General features: G+C 63.8%; 7 protein-coding genes across 7 annotated transcripts; all 7 read left to right on the forward strand.

Moving 5' to 3' along the window:
• Nucleotides 1–521: 521 nt before the first annotated feature.
• Nucleotides 522–1424, forward strand: LSCM1_07959 (uncharacterized protein; the record flags this gene model as incomplete). The annotated part of the gene is made up of 1 exon (XM_067325306.1): nucleotides 522–1424. One exon carries the CDS (start codon nucleotides 522–524, stop codon nucleotides 1422–1424), a length of 903 nt encoding a protein of 300 aa, XP_067181162.1.
• A 759-nt stretch (nucleotides 1425–2183) lies between these two features.
• On the forward strand, nucleotides 2184–3983 carry LSCM1_07960 (uncharacterized protein; the record flags this gene model as incomplete). Its single annotated transcript, XM_067325307.1, has 1 exon — nucleotides 2184–3983. The coding sequence occupies one exon, from the start codon at nucleotides 2184–2186 to the stop codon at nucleotides 3981–3983; it is 1800 nt and encodes a 599-aa protein (XP_067181163.1).
• Nucleotides 3984–5029: 1046 nt separating this feature from the next.
• On the forward strand, nucleotides 5030–6676 carry LSCM1_07961 (uncharacterized protein; the record flags this gene model as incomplete). The annotated part of the gene is made up of 1 exon (XM_067325308.1): nucleotides 5030–6676. One exon carries the CDS (start codon nucleotides 5030–5032, stop codon nucleotides 6674–6676), a length of 1647 nt encoding a protein of 548 aa, XP_067181164.1.
• A 799-nt stretch (nucleotides 6677–7475) lies between these two features.
• On the forward strand, nucleotides 7476–9440 carry LSCM1_07962 (uncharacterized protein; the record flags this gene model as incomplete). The annotated part of the gene is made up of 1 exon (XM_067325309.1): nucleotides 7476–9440. One exon carries the CDS (start codon nucleotides 7476–7478, stop codon nucleotides 9438–9440), a length of 1965 nt encoding a protein of 654 aa, XP_067181165.1.
• Nucleotides 9441–12934: 3494 nt separating this feature from the next.
• LSCM1_07963 (uncharacterized protein) lies at nucleotides 12935–16951 on the forward strand (the record flags this gene model as incomplete). Its single annotated transcript, XM_067325310.1, has 1 exon — nucleotides 12935–16951. The coding sequence occupies one exon, from the start codon at nucleotides 12935–12937 to the stop codon at nucleotides 16949–16951; it is 4017 nt and encodes a 1338-aa protein (XP_067181166.1).
• A 765-nt stretch (nucleotides 16952–17716) lies between these two features.
• Nucleotides 17717–18625, forward strand: LSCM1_07964 (uncharacterized protein; the record flags this gene model as incomplete). The annotated part of the gene is made up of 1 exon (XM_067325311.1): nucleotides 17717–18625. The coding sequence occupies one exon, from the start codon at nucleotides 17717–17719 to the stop codon at nucleotides 18623–18625; it is 909 nt and encodes a 302-aa protein (XP_067181167.1).
• A 982-nt stretch (nucleotides 18626–19607) lies between these two features.
• LSCM1_07965 (uncharacterized protein) lies at nucleotides 19608–22160 on the forward strand (the record flags this gene model as incomplete). The annotated part of the gene is made up of 1 exon (XM_067325312.1): nucleotides 19608–22160. One exon carries the CDS (start codon nucleotides 19608–19610, stop codon nucleotides 22158–22160), a length of 2553 nt encoding a protein of 850 aa, XP_067181168.1.
• Between the last annotated feature and the right edge of the window lie 938 nt (nucleotides 22161–23098).

Here is a 23098-nt window from a genome sequence, read left to right on the forward strand (position 1 = left end):
TGTGAGGGCTTTTGTGGTTGGATACCACCTCAGGTGCACGACGGGCAGCGTGGCCCCCTACACCCATACACACACTGCGCTGCTGGTAGGTCTCTGTATGCGTGTACGCGCCCATGTCTGCTGCGAGCTGCCCTTTTACATCATGACGCTGACATCTTCGCCTTACTTTGGCCGTTTCCTCTGCCGTCTGGCCTCGTGGATCTATCTGTACCGACGGCAGGGCAGCGCCCATGCCACGGGTGGATTTACTTAGAGGCAGTGACGCACACACACACACACAGATACAGATACACACGCACACAGCTACGCAGGCATAGTCAGCCCTCAGACGGTGTGGTATCCAGCGAGCAGAGGAGGGGCTACGACGTCAAGGGCTCAGGGCTACTGCACGAGCCTCCCCTCCCATATCTCCCTGTCAGTAGTGCGTCTGCAAGGCAGCTGAAGGAAACTACGCATGCGCACGCCCACAGGCAGGCATCGCCACTGAAGCATATACGGCTGGGCACACTGTCTATGACCTCATGTCGTACATCCCACGAAGTCATTACCTCTTCGTCCACGATGCCCTTCGCAAGTTTTTAGGCACGGATGCGAAGCTGACGGCGTTCGTCAAGGCGAAGCGCGCTTTTCAGTGCGACATGCTTGTGAACGACGCCCGCACGGATCCGAACGAGCTCATGCGGGCAGGGGCGCGTCGCAGTGACGGAGCTGTCGGCGGCGACGCAGCAGCCAAGGCCGGTGTGGAGGAGTTCGCGCATGAGCTGCAGGCGGTGCTGGCCATTTGTGATGTGGTGCCCCACACCCGCCGCGTCGACATCGTTTTTCGGGATCGCAGTCTCATCCAGCTGGCCCTTGGGGCCGCCAAGAGGGACCTTCCCTACGCACTCGAGACCGGCGCGGACATCAATCAGGAGCCAGACTGGCGCCTGCGCAATCGACTTCGCATCTCCCTCGGGTACGATGAGGAGCTCTTCCTCGCGCAGTGCACCCGCAGCACGAACGTGGCGGCGCGCGTCGTGGAGAAGTCCATCTTCGACTCGGCTCGCTACTCTGCCCTCATCCAAACGAACGCGGAGATGGCGGAGATGTACGAGGCAAGCGGGCAGAAGTGGCAGGCGGTACTGCCCCCGGTGACGTACTGGCAGGCGCACTGCTACGCGCTGATGCAGGCGTACCCGTGCCGCCATTATCAGCAGATTGCCGCAACTGTCGAGCACAATTTCGCTGCATACTACGGTGAGTTCCCAATGGCGAACCCATACTGCGATGGCGAGGACCTCAACACCATTCAGGTGGTGAAGTGGCTGTGCGAGGCATTCAGCGCGGCAGCGGCGACAGAGCGGGTCGCAGCTTCTTCATCGGCTGCTTCCCACGTGGGGCATGAGATGAACTGGACTCCTATCCCCGACGATGGAGGACAGTGACGCAGAGACTGCTGCTGATGCGGGCATGGGCGACGCGAGTGACAGTACGCCAAGCTATGAGGGGCAACAGTGCGGCACTCGACGGGGCAGAGCTGAGCAGGACACCCCGGGCAAAGGGCAGCTTCCAGCTTGCTTCCGCCTGTGTGCTTGTGCGCGCCCCCTCTCTTTCTCTATATGCGCGGTGCGCACAGTGTCATGCAGAGAGCAGACGGCGGACATTATCCTCGTGTATCCCCCCTCCCCCCACCACTACACACACACACATCTCGCTCTGAGCCACTGCCTTCGTCGCTGTGCGATTTGTCAGAGGAACAGCCTCTGGTCCCCCGCCCCCCGCCCCTCCTGGAAGTCAATCGCATCGGAAGTGACGGGGCGGGGAGAGCGGGCGGAGGCGAGATGGGCAACGTCGCAGGCGAGCCCCCTCACTCCCTCGATTCCTCAACCTCCACGCGTCCATGCCATTGGCTTTTCTCCTCCCTCCCCTTCTTCAGAAGGCTGTGCACGGTGCCGGCCCCCTCGTCGCTGCCACGACTGTGTGTGCCCCTCTCCGCCTCGTGCACCATTGCTTCACTCGCCGGCGGCAAACAAGCGCGGACAACTCGACACAGACGGGGCCACTGCGTTCTCATCAGCATCGACGGGGTGTGCTAGCGGAGCTGTGCGCCTCTCTCTCTAGAAGCCGCATCCATCACTTCGGCGGCACACACACACACACACAAACACATATATAAGCGAGCATATTCTGTAGAGGGGAACAAAATGACGTTCAACAGAGACGCGTCTGACTCGCAACAACGCACAGGGACAGGGGCGGCGGAGGGCGCCAATGGTGCTTCGACAGAGCCGCCGCCGCAGCCCTCTTTCTCCAGTGCTTCCGCCGCCGTTGTAGCATCGTCGTCTGGTGCAGCGGAGACCGAGACGAATACAAAGGCCGTGGCAGCTTCGCGCAAGGCATTGGCCATGCACGACAAGACTGCCGTGGAAAGTGAGGGCGGCACCGCGAGCGTCGCTAGCGCATCTTCATCGTCCACTGCGTTGTCGTCGTTGAGCGCCGACGAGCAGCGTCGCCGCCGAATAGCCCTGTATGGCAGCCGCGCTATGGCTGCAGGTGGAAAGAGGGGTTCTGCCCTGACAGGGGACCTTCATCATAAGCTCACGCCGCGCGGGAGCGCACACGGCCGCCACGCCCTCACTGCCTTCGGCGCTCGCCGCGGTGGTGAGCTCACCTCCTACATTCAGCAGGGCGGCAACCTCGCCTCTCACGGGCGGTACCTAGTGGTCGGTGACGGCTTGATGGCACCGTTTATGGCGCTCTGCTTGCGTGTGCATGGACTCGAATGTGACCTCGCTCATCATCCCTCGCAGAACGACCTCGACCGCGGCACAATCGTATTGACGCCGTCCGTCACGCAGCTGATGGGCGACGTGCTCAACGTCTCCGTGCCGTCTGGCAGCGTTGTCGGGCGCGTGCTCACGTTCGACCACGTTGGGAACGACATGTGCGACATCGACCTTAACGAGTTTCGTGAAAAGGGTGAGAGCCCGACATTCTTCTGCTGCGATCGCCTAAAGGTGGAGTCAGCGCTGCTATCGCTGTGCCGCGTGGGCGCCCACAGCTGCGTGGTGCTGCCGAAGCCCCAGATGGACAAGGGCGGCCTGGAGGCCCTCGAGAACGGTGGTGTGCGGGTGCGCTTTTCCAGCGGGGTGCAGCAGGACTATCTTGGTGTCATCTGCACGGCACGCAACCAGGACCTGGTACCGGAGCTGACGATCGACAAGGAAGAGCTTCAAGCCCGCGCCGAGAATGCCGAGAAGTACCGCGAAACGTTTAGTAAGTCCGTGCGGTGGATGGAGCTGTGCGTGCCGCCGCTGCCGGAGCTCGGCAAGTTTGAGAAGCGCTTCACCCCGGGCTCGCAGGAGATCGTTGAAATTCTTACACCGCGCGATGCCAAGATGACAGTGCGGCCGACGATGATGGCGACGAAGCTCTTCTACAACGTCACACTCACCATCCCCGACGGCACGGCGGACCCGCGGCTGAAGAGCACCAGCACAAAACTTTTTTGGGACGATGTTGTCATGCACTGGACGTCGGGTGTGCCGGGGTACATCTCTCACACGATGTTTCGGCCGATGTTCACGCACCTGCAGCAGAACTTCACCAAGTCGAGTGCGCTTGTCTACCGCACGCCGCTCTTCCTGATGCCGCACTGGTCAGAGGGCGGCGGCCGCGTGCTCAAAGTCGCCCACGCCGCGCACGGCTCATGCTTTGACGCGGTCGACGTGTCCGACGCGCAGGGCTTCACGGACTGCTTCACTCTGGCGCGCACGATTGCCGGTGGCGAGGATGTGGCAGCCTTTCTGAGGGAGCGGCGGCTGCAGGTAATGGAGGAGATGGACCACCACTCCCGCCTCACCTCTTACGGGCTCAGGGAGCGAGGGCAAGCGGCGTACATGATGTCCCGTTTCAGCATGAAGATCATGCGCATGTACAAGAAGAGCTGGCGGTCCATCCTGCAGAACTTCGTGACTTTGCTGCCCAAGAACCTCCCTCGGTGAACGCGCAGCCGCGCGCGTCTTTGCCGCGTGCCCCATCTGACAGCTTCTCTCTCTCTCTTTCTCTGTCTCCCGAGCCGCTGCACCTTGCAGCTATCGTGCATGCGTGGGCTTGCATGTGTGCCCTTAGGAGGAGGAGGAGGAGAGGCGATGAGGCACGTGGTGCAGTGAACAAGCTCGTCGCCGTCCGGTGCGTATGTGCGTGTATGTGGTGCTCTTCAGCGCGCCGCCGTCCTGCCCGCCCTCTCCTCTTTCCTCCACTTGTGTGCGGCTCTGTGCGTATGCGTGCCGATCGACGCCCATGCACCGGGCCGGGCAGCCCTCCCCGCCACTCCTATTCGCTGCTTTCCTCTTCCCCAGGCCGCATCTGCCACGGCCTTCTCACTCTCGTCGAGTGTGCAGGTGAATGGCGGAGAGTGCGGAATGGGGAGCGGAGGGCCTCGGCGGATGATGGCCGGTCCTGGTCATGCGCGAGAGGGGAGGTGAACAGGACTCAGCACTTACGTGCTAACACAGAGAGGGCTAGTGAGCCTGCGAGGGAGAGGCGGAAAGGCGCAGCTCATTGATGACGGCGAGTCTCACAATATATATATATATATCAGCCATGGCGAGCATCCATCTCGACTGCATTGTGCGCTACCGCGTCAGCGGGGTGCGGAGAGGGGGGAAGGGTGGTGGTGGGATGACGAGAGGAGCCCTCGACGCCGCTTGTCGTATGTGCGTGTCTGCGCACGAGTGAAGACGTGCGTGGATGTGCCATTCTTTCGGTGGTACGCGGGGCCTCACCAAACTCGCTGTGGTTTACCGTCCCTCTGCCGCATATACGCACGGACACAGACACGCGCACATGCTCAGCCGCGATGGGCGGCTGAAGCTTCGAAGCCGTTCCCCCAGCCCCACACCCCCCTCCTCCGCCGCCGATGTGCACTTCCCCCTCTTTGTTTCCTGCACAAAGAGCGAAGGGTTGGACCAGCGATACTGGTCTACGTGCCCACCCATCCCACCTCGTCCTTCTCCTCCTATCGGCGCTCTCTAGAGACGCGTTAAGCATGCCTGCAAGAACTTTCGCAGCTGCGCTGCGTTATACACGACCGCTTCTGGCGTACAACAAGTCCAGCGGCTACCGCTGGAGCCCCATTCCGAAGCCGCCTCCCCCGCACTATGATCGCCTCTACGGCGTCCACTCTGTGCTGAACACGCTGCGAGTGGCGGCCCAGCAACAGCAACAGCAAAAGGCTGCGGACACATCACGCACAACTCGTGCAGCTAAATGTGCGCCTTCCACTACACCTCGCGACTCCCACCCGTCGTCGACGACAGCAGCGCGCGCGCCGCTGCTTCACCCGAACCGGGCGCATCTCGCGTGCCTTTACGTTCGCGACTTCAGCCTCGAGAAGGTGGGCGACGGCAGCATCGGCGCCGATGACGGAGCAAGCAGCACCAGCTCCGCTCTGCCGGAGGAGAAGAAGAGCCACCGCCCGGAACGCGGGCCGCCCATGCGCAGAAAGAAGGCCATCCCTCGCCGCTACGTGGCGGTGCGCTGCATCACTGCCCTCGCCGAATCGTTGAAGGTGCCTGTGCGATTTGTGCCGCGCGCGGAGCTGGTGCAGCTGTGTGGGGAGCGGCGTAACCAGAGCGTTGTCCTCGAGGTGTCGTCGTACAAGCCGAAATCGATCCGGCACCTCGGCGAGATATGGGGAGCGGAGAGCGCGGCAGCCACAGCAGCAGACGCAGCCTCTGCTACCGCAGCGGTGGCGGGTAGCGCACTTGGCGCGTCGCCCAGCACACAGACGCTCGAGGGCTCCGGTGGCGTTGTCACGGTGCTCTTCCTCGAGCGTGTCATCGACCCCACCAACGTCGGAGGAATCCTTCGCACCGCATTTTTTTTTGGCATCGATCACGTTGTGCTGAGCCGCCATTGTGCAACTTGTACCGCCGCTGTTTCTCGCACGAGTACAGGATTTCTCGAGCACCTGCATGTGTATCGGGCTGCCACATCCTCCGCAGCCTTCCTGCGGGCCTCGCGCGAGGTCTGGGCGTCTAGGGCGTCGCCGTCGTCTGCAACCGCTGCCAGTGGACTAGAGGTTATCGCGAGTGCAGCGGTGTCGCACACGAGGGCTGAGCGACGCGACGCGTGTGAAAGCACCCCGGCGTTGCCGTCTTGCGTCTCGGGCGATTCGGCGCTGAGCGAGGTGAGCGGTGAAAAAGGCGATGACCACGCCTGCGCGTGCCGACAGATGCGGCAGCCCTATCCCTCGTCGGTACGTGTGCTGCTGCTCGGCAACGAGGACGCCGGCTTGCCGCCCGATCTCCTACAGTGGTGCACGCACGTGGCGCACATCCGCTCTCCTCGGCAGGCGCGTCTGCGCCACGTGCGTACCAGCTCACAGGGTGCGGCGCGCAAAGAAGATGCGGAGGTGTACGACATGGACACCGAAGTGGATTCGGCAGACGTGCAGGTCTTCACCAGCCCCCTCGACAGCGCCACTGACACATCTGCAGCCTCCGCCGAGGCGCTCGATACGCACCAGCATAGCCTGCGCCGACTGGCACGCGTCCGCGACAAGGAAGTCTCGCTGAACGTCAATACCGCCACGGCAGCGCTGCTGTCTGCCCTATGCGGGGTGGACGGGCCGCTTGGTAATGGCAGCAGCCACCTGGGGCTGGTCGACGTGCAGCCAATGTGCTCGCCGTGAACGTGCTTCTTCCCCCCTCCCCTCCCCTCCGCATTAACTCACCCCTTCAGCCTCGGTCACCACATTAACTCCGGAGTCACTCCCTCTCAAAGAGATGCATGAGCACACGAACCGAATCAGAGAGTGGGGGAGAGAGAGAACAACAGCCTCAGGGATCATGGAGGCCACTCCCCCTCCCCTACTCGACGCGTACAGGCACGCGATCATGCACTCCTCATGCGTAGCGATGCCCATGTAGGCGGGGGGGCCAAGGGGGCCTGCCGTGCTGCCATCACCTCCTTTGTGTGGGAAAGGGGCCTTTCCGGAGGCGTACCGGTTTTCCTCGTCGCAGGCGCGATGCCCTCCCCCGCCACCACTGCGCGGCTGCATGCTTGATGGGTGTCCGTGGCGACGGCATATGACGCGCGGCGCAGCCCACCTCACAGAAAGAGGCGCGTGTTGTCGTGCGCACGTGAGTGCTCAGCACATCATCCTCTCTCGCCCTGTGATCTGCGCGACCCCCCCTCCCTCCTCTTCCCTGCAGCGTGTGCGAGTACGTGTGGCTCTGCACAGTGGACACGCGTCATCCCTCTCCCTACACCCCACACAGGCATACGTGCCTGAACCGACATCTTTGCTCCTCTGCTTTTATCTTGCGAACGCGCTGCGCCTCTGCTCGCTGTGCAGCTCAGGAGCACTGCGTCCTCTCCGCCTTCCCCCCCTCCCAGCATCGCTGCCTTTGCACTTCAGCTCTGTCAGCGCACAGCCTCCCGCCTCCTGACTTCCTTCGGTGCGTATCGCCAGCACTGCTTTTTCAGCCATGCAGCCAACGAACTTGCCGCGCGTCTCTAGTGTCGTGGCGCGCCTGTGCGCCATCCTCGGCGATGAACTCTTCCCCGTTGCGGTTTGGCTGTCTATGTTCGGCGTCACGCGTCTCGCACCCTCATTGGTGCTGCGCTTATCGATGTCACTCCCGCAGGTGATGGACGTGCCGCGACTGCTGCTTTGGCGACGAGGGCGCGACGTCCACAACGGTGCTCCGGGCAGGAGCTTTCTGAGCTCTGGCATCAGCGCGGCTGCCGACGCCGCCGCCGCGCACCTTGCAGAGCTCATTAAGAGCACCCCTCCTAGCTCCAGCAGCGATCTTACGCACCTTAGCGGCGGCGGCAGCAGCAGCAGCAATGCTTACGATGTGACGATCCGTGCATCTTGGCAGCGTCTCTATCATCGATCTCTCGAGTTGCTTGTCTCCCTCTTCACGTACCCGACACGTTTGTGGACGTATATCCTCTTCCAGTGTAGCCAGAGCGCCTCGCGCAGGAATACGGCTGCCACAGCGCACGGTGGTGGAGGCGGCCAACCAGCGGCTGTGGAGCTGCTCTTGCGGCTTGTCACTAGCTTCACCTCGACGTGGATTCACGCGAGCGGCAGCATGCTATTCGACACCATCGTCACCTACCTTAGTACTCGCATGGGCAGCTGGGGTAGCGGCAGCATCGGTGGTGGCAGCGGCCGACGGCACAGGGGCCTCAGCAGCGGCTGGCGTGACCTGATCGTCGCGTCGTGCGTGTCGACTGGGCTTAACCTTTTAGTGCAGACATACTGCGTGGAGGCGCTGACGAGCGTGGGCGAGATTCGGACGCTGTCGCCGGCGACCGCCGCTGGCGATGCACCATCACCGTCCTTCGGCGATCGGATGCAGTTTATGCTCTCGATCTTCTCCCGATTAGGCAGCAAGGAGTGCCTGTACCGCCTGTGCCGCATGGCACTGCAGCCGCAGTCGGTCTACCCCTCTGAAGCCGTTGAGACGGGGCAGGCGTCCGCATCGCCGTCGTCTCTGTCCAACAGAGTAGCGCAACAGTACCCCACTCACGCAGCAGCCTCATCGCCGTCGTCTCCATCTGCTGCCACTTCGCGAGCGCAGTCCCGGCCGGCACGCGTGTACTTGTGCGGCGGCAACGCCTTCGTTTTCGCCCTCAGCGGCTTCCGCTTCGCCTACTACGGTGATCCGCAGCAACTCACGACAGCTGCGTCAAACTTCATTACAGACGCCTTAGACCTCGTGCTGCGGCAGGCGCGCCAGCGGGCTGCGGCGCAGAACGGCCGCGCGCCAGAGGCGCTGCTGGAGGGGCAGGTGTGGCGGCCACCGCCGTCGTTGTCGTCGGACTACGACGTCGTTCTCGCTCCCGCCGCCTCCCTGCAGCTGCTCCCCATTTACATGGCGAACTTCACCGTTGGCGCTGGTGTTGGCCTTGTGTGGCGCGAGCGCCGCCACCTCGCTGCCCTCCGCCGTGTTCCGCTGCTGAGAAGCGTCGCGGAGCTTTTGTTTCCGCTGCCACCGCCGCCACTGCGACTGCCCGAGGCGTTGCAGGAACTGAGCCCGGAGAGCCATGTGCTATGGGTCCACCCGAACGGCCGAGTCGAGGTGTCGGGAGACGCGCTGCCAGAGCCTACTTCGAAGGCTGGTGCGCCGACACCAACGGCGAGGGGGGCAGACACGTCGCCGGCGGACGCCTTTCCCTCACCGCAAGCGACACGCATCGTGGCTGCGCAGGATCTGTTCTGCCCCATTAAGCGCACGCTAATGTGCGACCCGGTATGTACTGCTGACGGGTTCACTTACGACCGTGACGGCATCGAGGAGTGGCTGCGGGCGCACGACACAGCGCCGCTGACAAACCTGCCTCTGGGCAGAACGACGCTGAGCGTGAACTGGCAAGCTCGACAGAGAATCAGCGAGTTGGTCCTGCAATACACTGCTGCCGCAGGCATGGTGAGCAGATGAGGCGACTGAGGTGCGTAAAGGGCTTCCGCATCTGTGCACGTGTGTGTCTCTTCGTCCTGTTGCCTTCCTCTTTCATCACTGCGCGTTGTTCTCGCCTCTTCTCCCCTGCTCACCGAACAGTTCTGACGCCCACCCCTCCTCCCTCCCCTCTACTCGGTGCCTCGAGTGCTCCTACGGCCTCTTCCAGCCCTCTCTCTGCCGCAGGTCCCTCTCCCTCGACGGAGCCTCCTCGCTCGAACGACACACGTGCGCAGGACACTTATGCACACCTCCAGCAACACCGCCGATAAAAGTATTCGCATGCGAGGGAGTATATGCAAGTGGGTGTGCGAGTGGGCGCGCCTTGCATGGGTGCCTGGCTACCGTTACCGCTAAGATTGCTTGTGCTTCTTCCGCATCTACATGCGCGGCCTTGTGGCTGCCGAACTTGTGTGTGTGTGTGCGTGCGTGTGTGAGGGAGGGAGGGAGTCGGTGGGGAGCCGGAGGGGCTCGGGCGAGAGAGGGGGGAGGCCACGAGGCAGATGCACATACGCCCACTGCAGCGAGGTCGAGCGAATGCGCCGACTCGTCCATTTCATACCCACACGTTGTGGAACCCCGCAGGGGGTGGGGGAAGCGCTGAAGCTGTCGCCGATGCGCCGTCCTGCAGATGCGGTGCACACGTGCGTGGGCATGCGCGTTGGCGGGTGCATAGCTGTCACCCACATGCCCACGCACATGTGCACCGCATCTGCAGGACGGCGCGTCGGCATCCTTGCCCCCCTTACGCGTGTGTCAGCGATGCCGACGAGGTGCGCGGCGTAATGGCATGCAGTCATCGCGTATGCGTCGCTCTCATCTTCTCCGCTCCTGTCCCGCCACCTTGACGTTATGCCATTCACCCTTGTCTCCTCTCGATGCCGTCTTGGCGCTCTCACGACAGCCACCACCACCACCACGACCGCGACCACGACCAGCACTTCCATTGATCGATTATTTTGGTGGTGCCTCTGAGGCGCGTAACCACAGACGCACTCTCACGCACATCCTGTGCAACTCACGCGTCTTGGCTACGCCGTGTGTGCGCGCGCGATACAAGCTGCACCATTACCGCGAATCGCGCGCGCACTTCGCTTTCCTTCTCTGTGGTACACACATATATATATATATATATATATTTATATATACACATATGCATATATACACACACGCACACACACGCACACACACGCACACACACGCATGCGCACTCGGGGCGACTCACCTCGTGTGCGCGCCATCTTCTTGCACGCCCCCTTCTCCCCCTTCGCTTTCCCCTCCCGCGTCTCTTCATTTCACGAGCTTGCGTGAATGTAACGGAGCCGTCACTGAGCTTGAGTGGCACACACATACACACACACGCACGCACGCACGCACGCATACCTTCACTGAGGCGTGTGTGTGTGTGTGCTTGTTGGTGTGCGGCTCTCTGTCTCAGCGTGCGGCGGACACGTTCTGCCGCCGCCCCCCTCCCCCTCCCTCCACGATTACTTGAGCTCTCCGCCGCTGTCTGACGGTCTTCCGTTGCGTGACTTGTTGAGCCTCTCTTCTTCACTTTCACTCAAGTTGGTTTGCGTGCCCGGTTAGTCTACTCCGTCCCCCTTCCCCCCTCCCTCTCCCTCCCTCTTATCGTGCACTCCGTGGCCGTCTTGGAGCTCTTCCTCCTCCTCCTCCCTTCCCCCTCTCTGTCTGTTCGTGTGTGCGTGTGCGTGTGTTGATGCAGAGGTCGATCGGTTGTGTGGCTCATCACGGCGTAGAAGCGTGCATCTGCACGCAGTGGGAGAGAAAGGCACACACGCACACATACATACGCACGCATGCAAGTCAATTCGCGGGTGCGGACGGCGTCGTCGTCGCCGTTGCGGCAGCGGAACGTTACGTCCACTGCCGGGGCATCACATGCTGCGCTGTCTCTTCGCTCTCCTCCTTCACCCACCTTGGCGACTGCCAGCTCAACTGCTGCGCTGCACACGGGCGTGCAGCTCACCCCCAGCGCGTTGAGGTCCATCGTTGACTATTTTCCATGCAACGCCACCGCTGCTGTCGGCAACGCAGCCGGCAACAGCAGCGGCGGCTCCAGAGTTGGTGTCGGTGGTGCTGCTCCCAGCCAACAGGTAAGCTCACCGCTCATCACGGCCGACGCTCTCTTTGCCGCCGCGGCGCAGGCGCCATCCGCATCCGCGGCGAGTGAGGCCTTCTCTGGCGCACCGTTGGCGCCGCCGGTGCCGGTGGCCGTGACGCGGCCGCTGGCATTCATGGCGGCATCGCCGCTGTCGCGACGCGGACTGGAGATGCACCTTAGTGGCGGCTGCGCGCTGCCGCCGCTTGGGTCGCTAATCCTGCAGGTGCAGTCACATCGGCTCTCATCAGCAACGACAGTTCCTCGGTCGGGAGTGAGTGCGTGGCACGGGACGTCGCGACGTCGCGCGGCCTCCCCTGCCGATGCTAGGGCTGCCCGTCATTGCGGTGAGACGATGTCAGCCGCGCCGCCGCCGCTGCTGCTTGTGTCTTCCGCAAACGTAGCTGCCACTGCGCTGCCCTTCCAGCCACTGTGCTCGCCCTCGCTCTCGCCAGTCGCGCAGCTCCAGCCACCGACGATGGCGACTAGGGGGCGCTCGCTAGTTCCGCAGTGGCAGCCGCCGGCGATGCCGCTGACACCATCAACGCTGCCATCGTCAGCGACGGAAGTAACCTGCACGCACAATGCTGACCGTACATCGAGCAGCACTTCCGTGAGGCCCCCATCGCAGCAGCAGTTGCTACCCTCGCGGTCTGCCGTCCTTATAAGTCGCCGACTTCCCATAGTCGCTGCAGCGCCGCCTAGTGGCTGGTCTTCCTCTTCCCTGGCTCCAGTGGCGCGAACATGCGCCGGCCCAGTCTCGGCCCCGTGCCACTCGCTGGACACTCCGCCACCGGCTTCAACAGTAGCAGGGGCCGACAGCAAAGTTGGCTGCGCTTTGGGCGCCAGAGAGAGCCCCACAGAGTGCACCAACGTCTTGTGCGGCGCGTCGCCGTCGCTGCGGCCTGCGCATGCAGCACCACCCCACACCCCTCCACCGGCGCTGCCCCCGCAGTCCATGTCCGCCGCCCTGCAAACGCTCTGCCATGCGGTGTGGTGGGTGCTTCGCGATCCGTTGCCGGTGTCGCTCAGTCTCTCGGGGTACAGAGAAGCAGACATGCAGGCGATGTGGGCGATGCTGTCGAGGGCACATCCACCGCTTCCGCGAGAGGAGGGTGCAAGGCAACCACCACCGCCACTTATCTGCGAGCGACACGGCCTGGCGGGAGGCACGCTTGGTGAGCCATGGAGCAATTGTCGCTGCCCTCCTCCGAAAGAGGGTGATGACGTGCGTAGCGGCAGCGCCGCTGCAGCCGAGCCCGACTTGCGAGCCCCTGCCGACCTCCCGGATCATGACCTCGTGGCCCACGCCGAAGGGGCTACCGGCAATGCAGAGCTGTCTGGCAACACAGCAGCGATGAGGGCCACAAGCGCATTTAGTGGCGACCTGTGCCATGCGTGCCGTTCTTCTGCCTCCGGTCCTGCGTCAGCACATCCGGCGAGTTCCCGAGGCGCCCTCCTGGGGAAGGCAGAGGCTGCCGATGGAGCCGACAACGACGGCACACTCAAGCGTCGACTGGCGACTTCTGCCGACCCAGCGCTGCCGTCATCTGGTGCACCATCGGCACCACTGGCCCTCGCGCATCGCTCCTCTGTCGAGCAGCTGCATGTACACGGCAAGGCGGCCGATGCCGCGCTGGCGGCGCTGCTGCCGGCCCACCCAGAGGTGCGCTCACTGCGTCTCACCCACAGCACCTTGTCTGGCACGCAGCTGCGCCACCTCGCCCGCGTCTGCCCTGGCGTGACGCATCTTTCGTTGGCAATGAACAGCCAAATCGAGACGACTGCCTTTCTGTGTCCGCCACTGTCGGACACCTCTTCCGTATCGACGTCGGTCGCGACACCGACCACAGCCACAACCTCGCGGATGGCGTCCACCGCCTCGCCCGACCAGGACTTCCCGCACCAACTCGGCTTTCTGCATCAACGCGGAGCGCACCACACAGCCGCCAGTACAGCTCCGATGGCAGCCCCAACCCCGTCGTTGCTATCCTCCCCGGCCGCGTTTACGGCGCGCGGCGCTGGCGGCGACGCGGCGCGCGCAGGGGTGGGTAGCTTATGGCGAGGGACAGCGGCGACGCGCGACGCGCCAGACGCGCACGGCACACGCAGCGAGGGCAGCCATGGGACGGACGTCTCTTCGGCGCACTCGCTGTCGTATCCGTCACACAGCTTGTGCTCCCCGTACCAGAGCAGTCAGCTCGATTTTTTCTCCCCAGACGAGGAAGGGGAGCCGGAGATGCGGATGTCGCTTTGGCAGGCTGCGCAGGCGGATGCGGCGGAGCGGCGACAGCCTGTCTTTGTTCTTCGTCCGCAAGACGTCGTACTGGGTAGAGGCGCCGTAGAAGTTGGCGCCTCGGCGACTGACGATAGCAGGAACGCTGCTGCCGCTGCCGCCGCGGCATCCTCGCTCACGCTGCAGGATAGCACCGTCGTCGAGCAACGGACGCTGTCCCGCCGGCGGCCGTTACCATGCGTTGAGTCAGCTTCCTCCGAAGGCGCATCGGTCATCTCAAGATTAGAGCAGGCTTCGCAGGGGACCGCATCAGGGGTGCCACACCTGGCGACCGGGGCAACAGCCTCCGCAGCGAATGTGATTGATTCGGTTCTCAGCGCACTTCAACTGCCTGCAGCGGCACGTACATCGATATCTGCTTCAACTTCTACGCGGACTCACATGGACCCTCGACACAGCCTGCCGCTGCGGCCGAACGACGCTTCGTGCCGGCAGACGGTGGTGCCGCCGCTGCAGCCTTCCGCATCAGCATCCGCCTTGCTGCTCTACGCGCCTCACGCCGTTTCTACTGCTGCTGACGAGGCAGAGAGCCGTGCAGTTTCACAGGTAAAGGACACCGATGCGCGTGCGTCGACGCTGCCAGACCCACCCGTACCTGACGCCCCTGCGCATCCCACTCTGTCCTTCGGTGGCGATGCCATCGAGCCCGCTGTGACTCATCCTTCGCGCCGTCGCTCTCGCGAGTGCCGTCATCGTCGCGAGAGCCGCGGCGGCTCCGCGTCACGGCGGCGCCCCACGTACTGGGCCGATACCCTCGTCGATCTTGATATCTCTTACACGCAGGTGTCGGATGGAGACGCCGCCCGTGATCTGCCGCAGCTGCGGCGCCTGCATCGCCTCTCTCTGGAGGGATGCATGCGCCTCTCGCAGGTCACATGGCTGCCGCTGCTGCTTCACCTACGCGAGCTGAACTTGTCGCTGTCTTCCGTGCAAGGGCCAGCGCTGCACCCGCTGGGACGCTGCCCGCGGCTGGCGTGGCTGAAGCTAGAGGGGTGCGCCTCCTTCACCGCCATTCATCAGCTGTGGTGCAGGGAGGTGGACGCCGCCGATGCAGGGGCAGGGGGCGATGGAGGCCGCCCCACTGCCGCAGCAGCCGACGCCGCGGCTCCCGCTTCCCTTGCGACTCACCACACAACCATTGGCGGCATCCCGGCCATCACTGTACTGACTGTGCCTGGAGCACTGATCACGACTCCCGCAACAACAGCCTCGTCAAGGGCGGCACCGGCTCCGACCACCTCTCCGTCTACCCGGGTGCGTGCAGCGGCAGCAGCTGGTGGTATGGAGGAGGCGGACGGCCATGGCGAGGACAGCGCCGGCGCCGCTGCCGACGAAGGGATGACGGCAGGAGGGGTTGCGCCGCCTCCGTTGCTAAGTGAGCTCCGCATCCTCATTGCCACCAGCACGGGCCTGACCGATGCCGGGCTTCGCCACCTCAACAGGATGGTCGGTCTCGACTGCTTGGTACTAGATCGGTGCCCCGGTGTAATGGACGTTGGGGTCGCTGCAGCACTACCGTCTCTGCACACCTTGGACGTCAGTCGCACTCGCGTGGCGGCAGAGGGGCTGGCGGGCTTGCGTTACTCTCGCACGCTAAAGCAGCTGCGACTGCGGGAGTGCCCGGCACTCTCGCGCTTACCGGCTCTTTTGGTGGAGCCTGATAGCCGTCCGTCAGCCAGGGATGGTCGTGCGGACGGAGACGAGCCATCAGGGCTGCGCCACCCGACGGCGACAGCGGCCGGCAACACATCGCATCGCCCGTTCCGGTGGCCCTGCCCACCCTTGACGGTGTTGGACTTCTCCAACACACGGCAGCTCACCGCCGACGGGTTAGCCGGGCTGGTGGCCAATGAGGCGACGATGATGGCGCAGGCTGCTGCTGCTGTGGTGGCCGGGCAACTCGTAGGGCGAGAGGTGGGCCCTGGCAACGAGGACGCGGACGCCGGCGACATGGGCCTCGCGCCGACTGCAGACGAGTCACTGTCGCCGGCATCGATCTTTCCCCATGTACTTCATGTGCTGCTGCGCTCATGCGATGCCGTCACGAACCTTCGCCCACTGCGCGGCTTCATCAACGTCATAGAGCTTGACCTTTACCACACCAACATCACGGAGGCCTCTCTGACCTCTGCGTTGACGTCGTGGACGTGCCTGGAGGTGCTTAACGTTGCGAGCACGCGAGTGCGCTCGTTGGAGGCGTGGTGCCCGTACGAACCGAGCGAGGCGGTGACGACTGCTGCAGCCATCACCAGGCGGGGAAGGGATGAAGAGGCAGCGGAGCGCGACGACAACGTGCATGCACAGCCTCCACCGCTGCCGTGGCGCGGTCATCTCCCAGCCTTCGCGGCAACGTTGCGGGTGCTGGTGCTCTCCAACACTGCCGTCACATCTGCGGGTCTCGAGGCTTTGAGATTCTTTCCTCGGCTGGAGGTGTTGCAGTTGTCAGGCTGTCGGCGCCTCTCGTCCTTGCGGTTCCTGGAGCTGGCTGCCGGCGGTGGCGCTCGGCGCTCCGCGCTGGTTGAGCTCACCGTCACGGAGGCGGCGCACCTCACGAACGCCGAGGCGTTCCCGTTTATCGCGTCCTGCCCCACCCTGCGCTCTCTCTCGCTGGCCGGGTGCGTCCAGCTGGGCGGTGGCGGTCACTCGCTGGCGGCGCGAGACAAGCAGCACAGGCGCTTGTCCTCCCTCACTGATGGCGGCCTTGGCGTGCTTGGCCGTCTGCGGGGGCTCTCAGAGCTGAACCTGTCCAATACCGGCGTTGCCCTTCCTGATCTGAAGGCGATGCTGTGCGCGCTGATGTCGCCGCGCTCACAAGCAGCGACCGCAGCGCCGCACCCGCACCTCTGTCACTGCGTTTCTTTGTCACTGCAGCGTCTGTGGCTGCGCGGGTGCCGCCACTTGGACGAGGACGCGCTCCTCTCCGCCCCGGCGGCCGATGCGGTGGAGTGCCGTGAACGCCAATGCAGCGAATGCGGCAGCGGCGGCCCCATGATATGCCGGCTGCTGCCCCTGCTGCGAGAGGTGTACCTTAGCCACGGCAAATACGCCGCCGGGGTACTCTCTGGTCTGCTCAACTGAGCCCCCCTTTCGTGCGCTGACCTCTTCGACGCGATTCGCACTCGTTACGTCACGCATCTGAAGATATGCAGCCCGGGGGTGGGGTGGTGGGAGGGAGGGAGGGGTTACCCGTCGGCAGAACTTCACGAGGAAGCCTTAAAAAACACTGAAGTATGGCCACACACACACTCTCTCTCGCACACGCGCGCGCACTCCCTCCCGCCCGCTTGCATGCGCAGCGGTCAGCGACTTGATGCTGCACGTATGTGCATGTATTGTATCAGCGGGTGTGTGGGTGTGGGCACCACATCGTACGTGATGACATACACCCATGCATGCGTGCCCTTTTTTTTTGGGAAGCACGAACACCGCTTCTCCGTCACTGCCCCTTCCCCCCCTCTCTTCTACCCGCCCCTCTCGCTGGCGAAGCGAGGCGAATCCTTGCACAGAAGCAGACGCACACGCATTGCGCGCGCATCCACCTCGAAAGCGATCAGAGCCACAAGCCCCCCCCCTCCCCTCTCCCTTCGCAACGAGCACCGTCTTCGCGCGCCTCCTCTCTTGCCTGCCACCAGTCTTCTAAGCGCACGCCAACGACGGGAGGGCGGCACCGTCTAGCCGATCCTCCACTCACCTTCCTCGCCTCTGCGGTGGCTCTGCCGCTCTCTGTGTCTGCCTGTGAGCGCACTCCGACGAGACTCCATCGGCCTTCTCTGCGCGTGCACTCTTCATCTTTATCCCTCCTCTCCCCTCTACTGAATCGGGCGCGGCTGGCGCAGGCGCGAGATGAGCAGTCGCGCGTTCTCGTCGGACTCGGCGCCAAAGGTGAGCGCGGCTACCATCGGCACAGCGGCGCAGCAGGCCGACAGCCTCACCCGAAACTTCATTCTGGGCATTCCGAAAGAGGGACTCTCGCCGAACAGCCCCGAGGCAGCTGACCTGCAGGCCGCCGAGGCCTTCGTCAGCGACATTCAGCAAGAGATCCTCGCCTACGACATGGCGAACGCGAGGGCCATTGAGTCGTACACGGTACGGTGGTGGAGCGCCGTCCCCTTCTTTGGTCGACATGCGAAGCGCGCACTGGAGGCTGAGGCGGCCGCAAAGGAGGCGCGCGAGAGCACAGAGTCCGCCGCCGCTGCTACTGCTGTGGACGGTGGGGCGAGCTCTTCAGGCGAGCACGGGCTGCACCTCTCCCCCGCGGAGGCCGCCGCCGCTCTCAAGTCAGGCGGGGACTACCTGCACCGGCAGACGATGCAAACGTCGCGCGGCTTAACGGTGGAGCGAACATCGGCCCTTGACCAGACGCAGCTCTCGCAGCTCACGAACGGCGGCACTGGAGCCCTCGGGGCGAAGGCGGCGTCGGCGGTTGCTGCCGCTGCCTCCACCAGCACCACCCCCGCACCAAGGGTGAACACGTGGCTCTTCCGCCGGCAGCATCCCAGCTGGGTGCCGCTGATGCAGCGGTGGTGGGTGCCATGGGCCTGCACCGCCAGCATCGTGCTGATTTGGACGCCCGACGTGTGGAAGCTGCGCACGCTGTACTTCTGCGATCACCAGTACGCTCTTTTCCGGCAGTCTGTCCACAAGGCGTACTGGTGGGCCACGATGACACCGGAGGACTATGCGGCACATATTGCCGACATCGAGGCGGCGCGGCCGTCGAGGGTGAGCGGCACGAGTTGCCCGTTCGAGTAGCGCTTGCTGGCATGTGAGGGCGAGGCCGTCAGGGGGAGGGAGCTACACAAGACCATATGCGCAGCCAAACGGAAGATGATGTGGACGGTCCTCTCCTCTCTTTCTTGAAAGGGGATGGCCCTCTCGATGAAGAGCGAGGCGCGAGTTGCTTGGCGACGCTGCTGCCGCGGGCTGAGGCGAGGACATCAGGCGCCTCCACGTGCGTTCCGGATGCCTCACCCTCTTGTGACCCGAGTGCGTCGATGGCTAGTGGGCGGGCTCGTCTTGCTGACCATTGTCGCGGTCGTCTGGCCCGCCAGCGTGGCCGCCGCCGCTCTCCCTTTCGACGTGGCGCCTTTCGTGTCTTTGTGCGTCTGCGGCCGGCTCGAGGGCCTCAGGAGGCGTCTTCGGTCATTCACCTCCTCCCCACTTCCCTGAAATCAGTCGAGGTGCCCGTCTCGTTGGAGGCGCCGATCCCCCCCTCCCCAGGAGGAGGGCAGGGGGGAGGAACCCCCCCCCCCCCCACGCCCCTTGGCGCGTTTGGCATCACTCTCTCAGGCGGTCCCCCACTGTGTGTGCGCGCGTGTGTGCAGGTGTGTCCATATCTATCTATCTATATATATATCTGGTAGGATCGCTGGCGCAGCGACGGAGAGTCTGCGCGAGAGCGAAGTAGTGGTGCGAATGAGGGATGGGGTGAGGGCGAGAGACGTGCAGGCTGGCTGACCTTTGTAAGAAGCAACGCCACCCGCCCAAGCGCGAGGTCGACACTTTTTCTTCGCAGCGCTTCCCCTCTTCTCCCCCTTCCGCTGCCTTCCCATGTCCCCCACCCTCTCCTTCGCTGCTTCTGCTAAGATCTCCTCTTTGACGCGGTCCCGCATCAACGATCGACACCGACGTGAGTAAACGCGAGAGGAAAGGGCTTATTAGGCTTGTCCAAACACACGCCGCCCTCACATCGCCCGACTCGCTTCCCCCTCCCTCTGTAGTTGGTGTGCTAACGATGGACCATCGCAGTGCCGATTCCCATGACGCGGCAGGCGCCAGCGAAATGGCGGCGAACGGGGCCGCTGGTGCACCTGACACCACGGCTGCCGCGCAACCGCTGAGCCCGGCAGCGGATGTGGCTACCCCAGCGCACGAAGGGCTTTTGGACAGCGCAAACGAAGGGGACAGCAGCACTGGGTACGACGTGTGCGAGGTGCGGCCCAGATCTCCAGCCTTTCTGCCTCTTTCTGCTGCCCGGGCGGCGTCTTCGCGGCTGGGCGAACCGACAGGCGGGGCCTCAATGGCGCTACCGAGCGCGCCAGCGTTCGTGGAGGTGGAGGGGGTTGACGTGCGCACACCGCCTCACATCTATGCCACAAAGGTAGCCGAGAGTACAGGCAGTGCTGCCTCCCTGAAAGATGACTGCAAATCTGCTGCGCTGCGTATCTCGTCTGCGGAGGCGAGGGCAGACACCACTGCAGCAGCCGAAGTAGGTGACAGCGAGCAGCTGCATCAGCAGCAGGGCCATCAACCAGTGAACGGCACTGCATCCGGCCCGTGCGATGTGGCAGCGACTCCGGTGGCAGCGGTCGATTCGCAGGTGTGGGTGATCGACTTCGCGCCTCTGCGACCAATGCCGACGCGCAAGATGACGAGGAAGGAGAGGGACACGATCAGGCAGTTGCGGCAGCGCGGTCAGACCGTCGGCACAGGTGCATCAACGGCCACGATGACCACGCTGGCAACCGGTGGCAGCCTTGGCGCAGACAGCGAGGGCAACGTTGTTGTAACTCACGGTGCCAGCACATCCGCAGCGTCGCTGTCGTCGGCGCTGCGGGTGATGTCGCTAGACACCCTCGCCGTCGCTCGCGAGGAGTTGATCCCGACCAGCCTGACGACGACGCGGGCCGACCTCGAGGCGCGGCTGGTGCTGCGCTTACCACGCCTGCTGTGTGTGAACAAGCAGTACCCGCGGGGCTGTGGCATAGCCTCGCTGGCATCCGTCTACAACTACCTGTACAGCTGGCTGGGCGAGAGCGCTGTAGGGGCCAACCGCGCACCGCACTCGCAGGAAGAGATCATGTCGATTCTCGGCTTTGAGCCGCCGTTTGGCGAAATAGCGTGGGGGCCGTTCACTGGCAACGCAACGCTGATCCGTTGGTTCCACGCGCTGAACCGGCACTTCGGCTTGCGCGGGCGTGCGTACATTTTGTACAAGGCTCATGGCAGCGGCAAGACGACGCACCTCTACGCCGACAACGCCGAGGCGCTGACGGCCGTGAAGGCGGCGCTGCGCGACCCACACTGCGCCCTTATCTACCACTGCTACAATCACTACATGGTGCCGATCGGCTACCAGGACATCCCGCTGGCGCAGACGGACTTCCTGAAGCCGGCCGTGCCCGAGTCCAGCTGCGAGACAACCATTTTCGTCGGGGAGGTCAGTCGCGGCCGGCACGAGGCGCTGTATGCGCGCAAGTGGTCGCAGATCGTGAAGGATATCGAGTGCAAGTCGCCCTTTTTCTTCAACATTCGCCATCCCGAGCAGGGCGTGCAGCGGCGCGAGCCAAAGAAGAAGCTGACGAAAGGGGAGGCAGGCGAGGGCGCGGGCGGTGCTGCCCCGCATGCCACCACTGCCGCAGCGGCCGCCGCAAAGGCTGAGATGGGGGAGGTGGATGGGTGGAAGGGGCTGCAACAGGAGTGGGCGGGCCAAAAGCGGCAGGACGAGAGCTCGAGCGAAGCACACAGCGCGGCGGAGACCGTCCTGATTGCGCCACCGGCGGCCCATTCGCGCAGCTCGACTGCTGTGCTGCGCAACATCAACGATGAAGGTGTCGACGCCGATGAACTTGACGATGCTGCGCGCAGCAGCAGCAGCAGGGATACGATCGAGGTGGTCGACTTCGCCGCCGTCGCCACACCTTCACTGCCATCGTTGTCTAAGCCGCAGAAGCTGTCGAAGTCCTCTTCGTCCTCAGCAGTGCTCACCACGGTCGTTCCTGAGCCTGATTTCGCTGAGGCGCCCCAGGACGCCGCTGGCAACTTGTCCATCACGACAGTACTGCAGCCTAGTGCCGTGGCGGCGGGAGATGGAGTGGCTGCGCAGCCTAGCGTAAACTGTGGGGCAGACACAGGCGCACCTCCTGCAGCTCAATCGGCACCACTGTCGCCTATCGAAGCGCCCGGAGCTCATTTTGCGGACAACGCTGTGACCTCAACGAGTGAAGCTGTCTGCTCAGTGCCCGCACCCTTACCTCCACCAGCGTCGCCCTCGTCGCGGCTGCCGCTGCCACACCAGCCGCGCCCCGGCACTGCTCACGGCGAGACGGTCAAGACAACGGAGGCGCCGCGCTCTACGCAGCGAGCGCCGTTGCCGCCGAGGCCGAAGAGGGAGCGGGGCAATTTGCACTGCATTATATGCTTCCGCAATGACGAGGTGGAGCCGCACCTGGAGCGGTATGAGGACACGCCGGTGCCGCTTCCCGACAAAGCCACAGCACCGTCATGTAGGTCGTTGTCCTCTGTCTCCCGTGGCGGCAGCTCGAGTAGTGATGCGGACAACGTGTGACCGTGCCCCCCCCCCCCCACGTCGCTGCGTGTCATGTGCAGGGCTGCCACCCGCCACTGGGGCGAGGGTGGGCACGAGTGAGTGCGCGGCTGGAGGGGGGTATCGCTTCTGCTCCTTCGCGGAGTTCTGCCCTCAGTCGTCAGAGTCCATTGGGAAAGCAGAAAAAAAAATACAAAAAGTGCCGTCGAGCGCCGCTTTTTTTGTGTGTTTTTTTTTCGTATTTTGGTGCGGCCGATCGCACTGACACGCGGCCACCTCCGGTCGTTTGAACGATGCGCCGATGTCTGTCTCTCTCTGTGCGCGTGTGCTCTTTCGGCGACAGTGCAGCACCCCTCCCCCCTTCTCCGGACCGTGCGTCTGGTGGACACGATGGCTGCAGCGCGCCTTTCGCCTTTGACTTGTACGCCCTCCCTCTCCTCTCTTCCGTCGTATTGTACACCTCTCCGCCGCCCACCTCCTCCTCCTTACCTGTGCACAATCATCTTTCGCTTTCGCTGCCGCCACTTCAACTCCACCACACGGGTACGCCTCCCTACCGCTTTCTGTGCATCGCAGTAGAGCGGAGTGCATGCACGCTCGCACGCGCTAGGCGACAGAAGCGTGCGATCAACCGCTAATCTTTCCACCGCTTCTTTTACAGCTTCTCTCTCTCTTTGCTGCCGTTGCATTGCGCCCTTTACACATCGCACGGAACTCCCAGCCAGCCGCCACTGCTGCGCTTCGCGTGCGTGTGCCACCCTGAGCGTGGCGGCGGTGTTGGCTGCATTGGGATTGCAATACACTCCAGTGGGCAGCCATCGTCCGCCGACGCCCATTGAAGAGGGGAGGCACAGCTGTGCTCGGTAGTGCGCCTCTCGGTGCTCCTCCGCCTCCTCTCGCCCGCCTCGCCGATTCGAAGATAATTCTGTCGGCCATAGACACCTGCGTGTGAGGGCACC

This window comes from Leishmania martiniquensis, chromosome 6, assembly GCF_017916325.1.
Source record: "Leishmania martiniquensis isolate LSCM1 chromosome 6, whole genome shotgun sequence".
NCBI lineage: Eukaryota > Euglenozoa > Kinetoplastea > Trypanosomatida > Trypanosomatidae > Leishmania > Leishmania martiniquensis.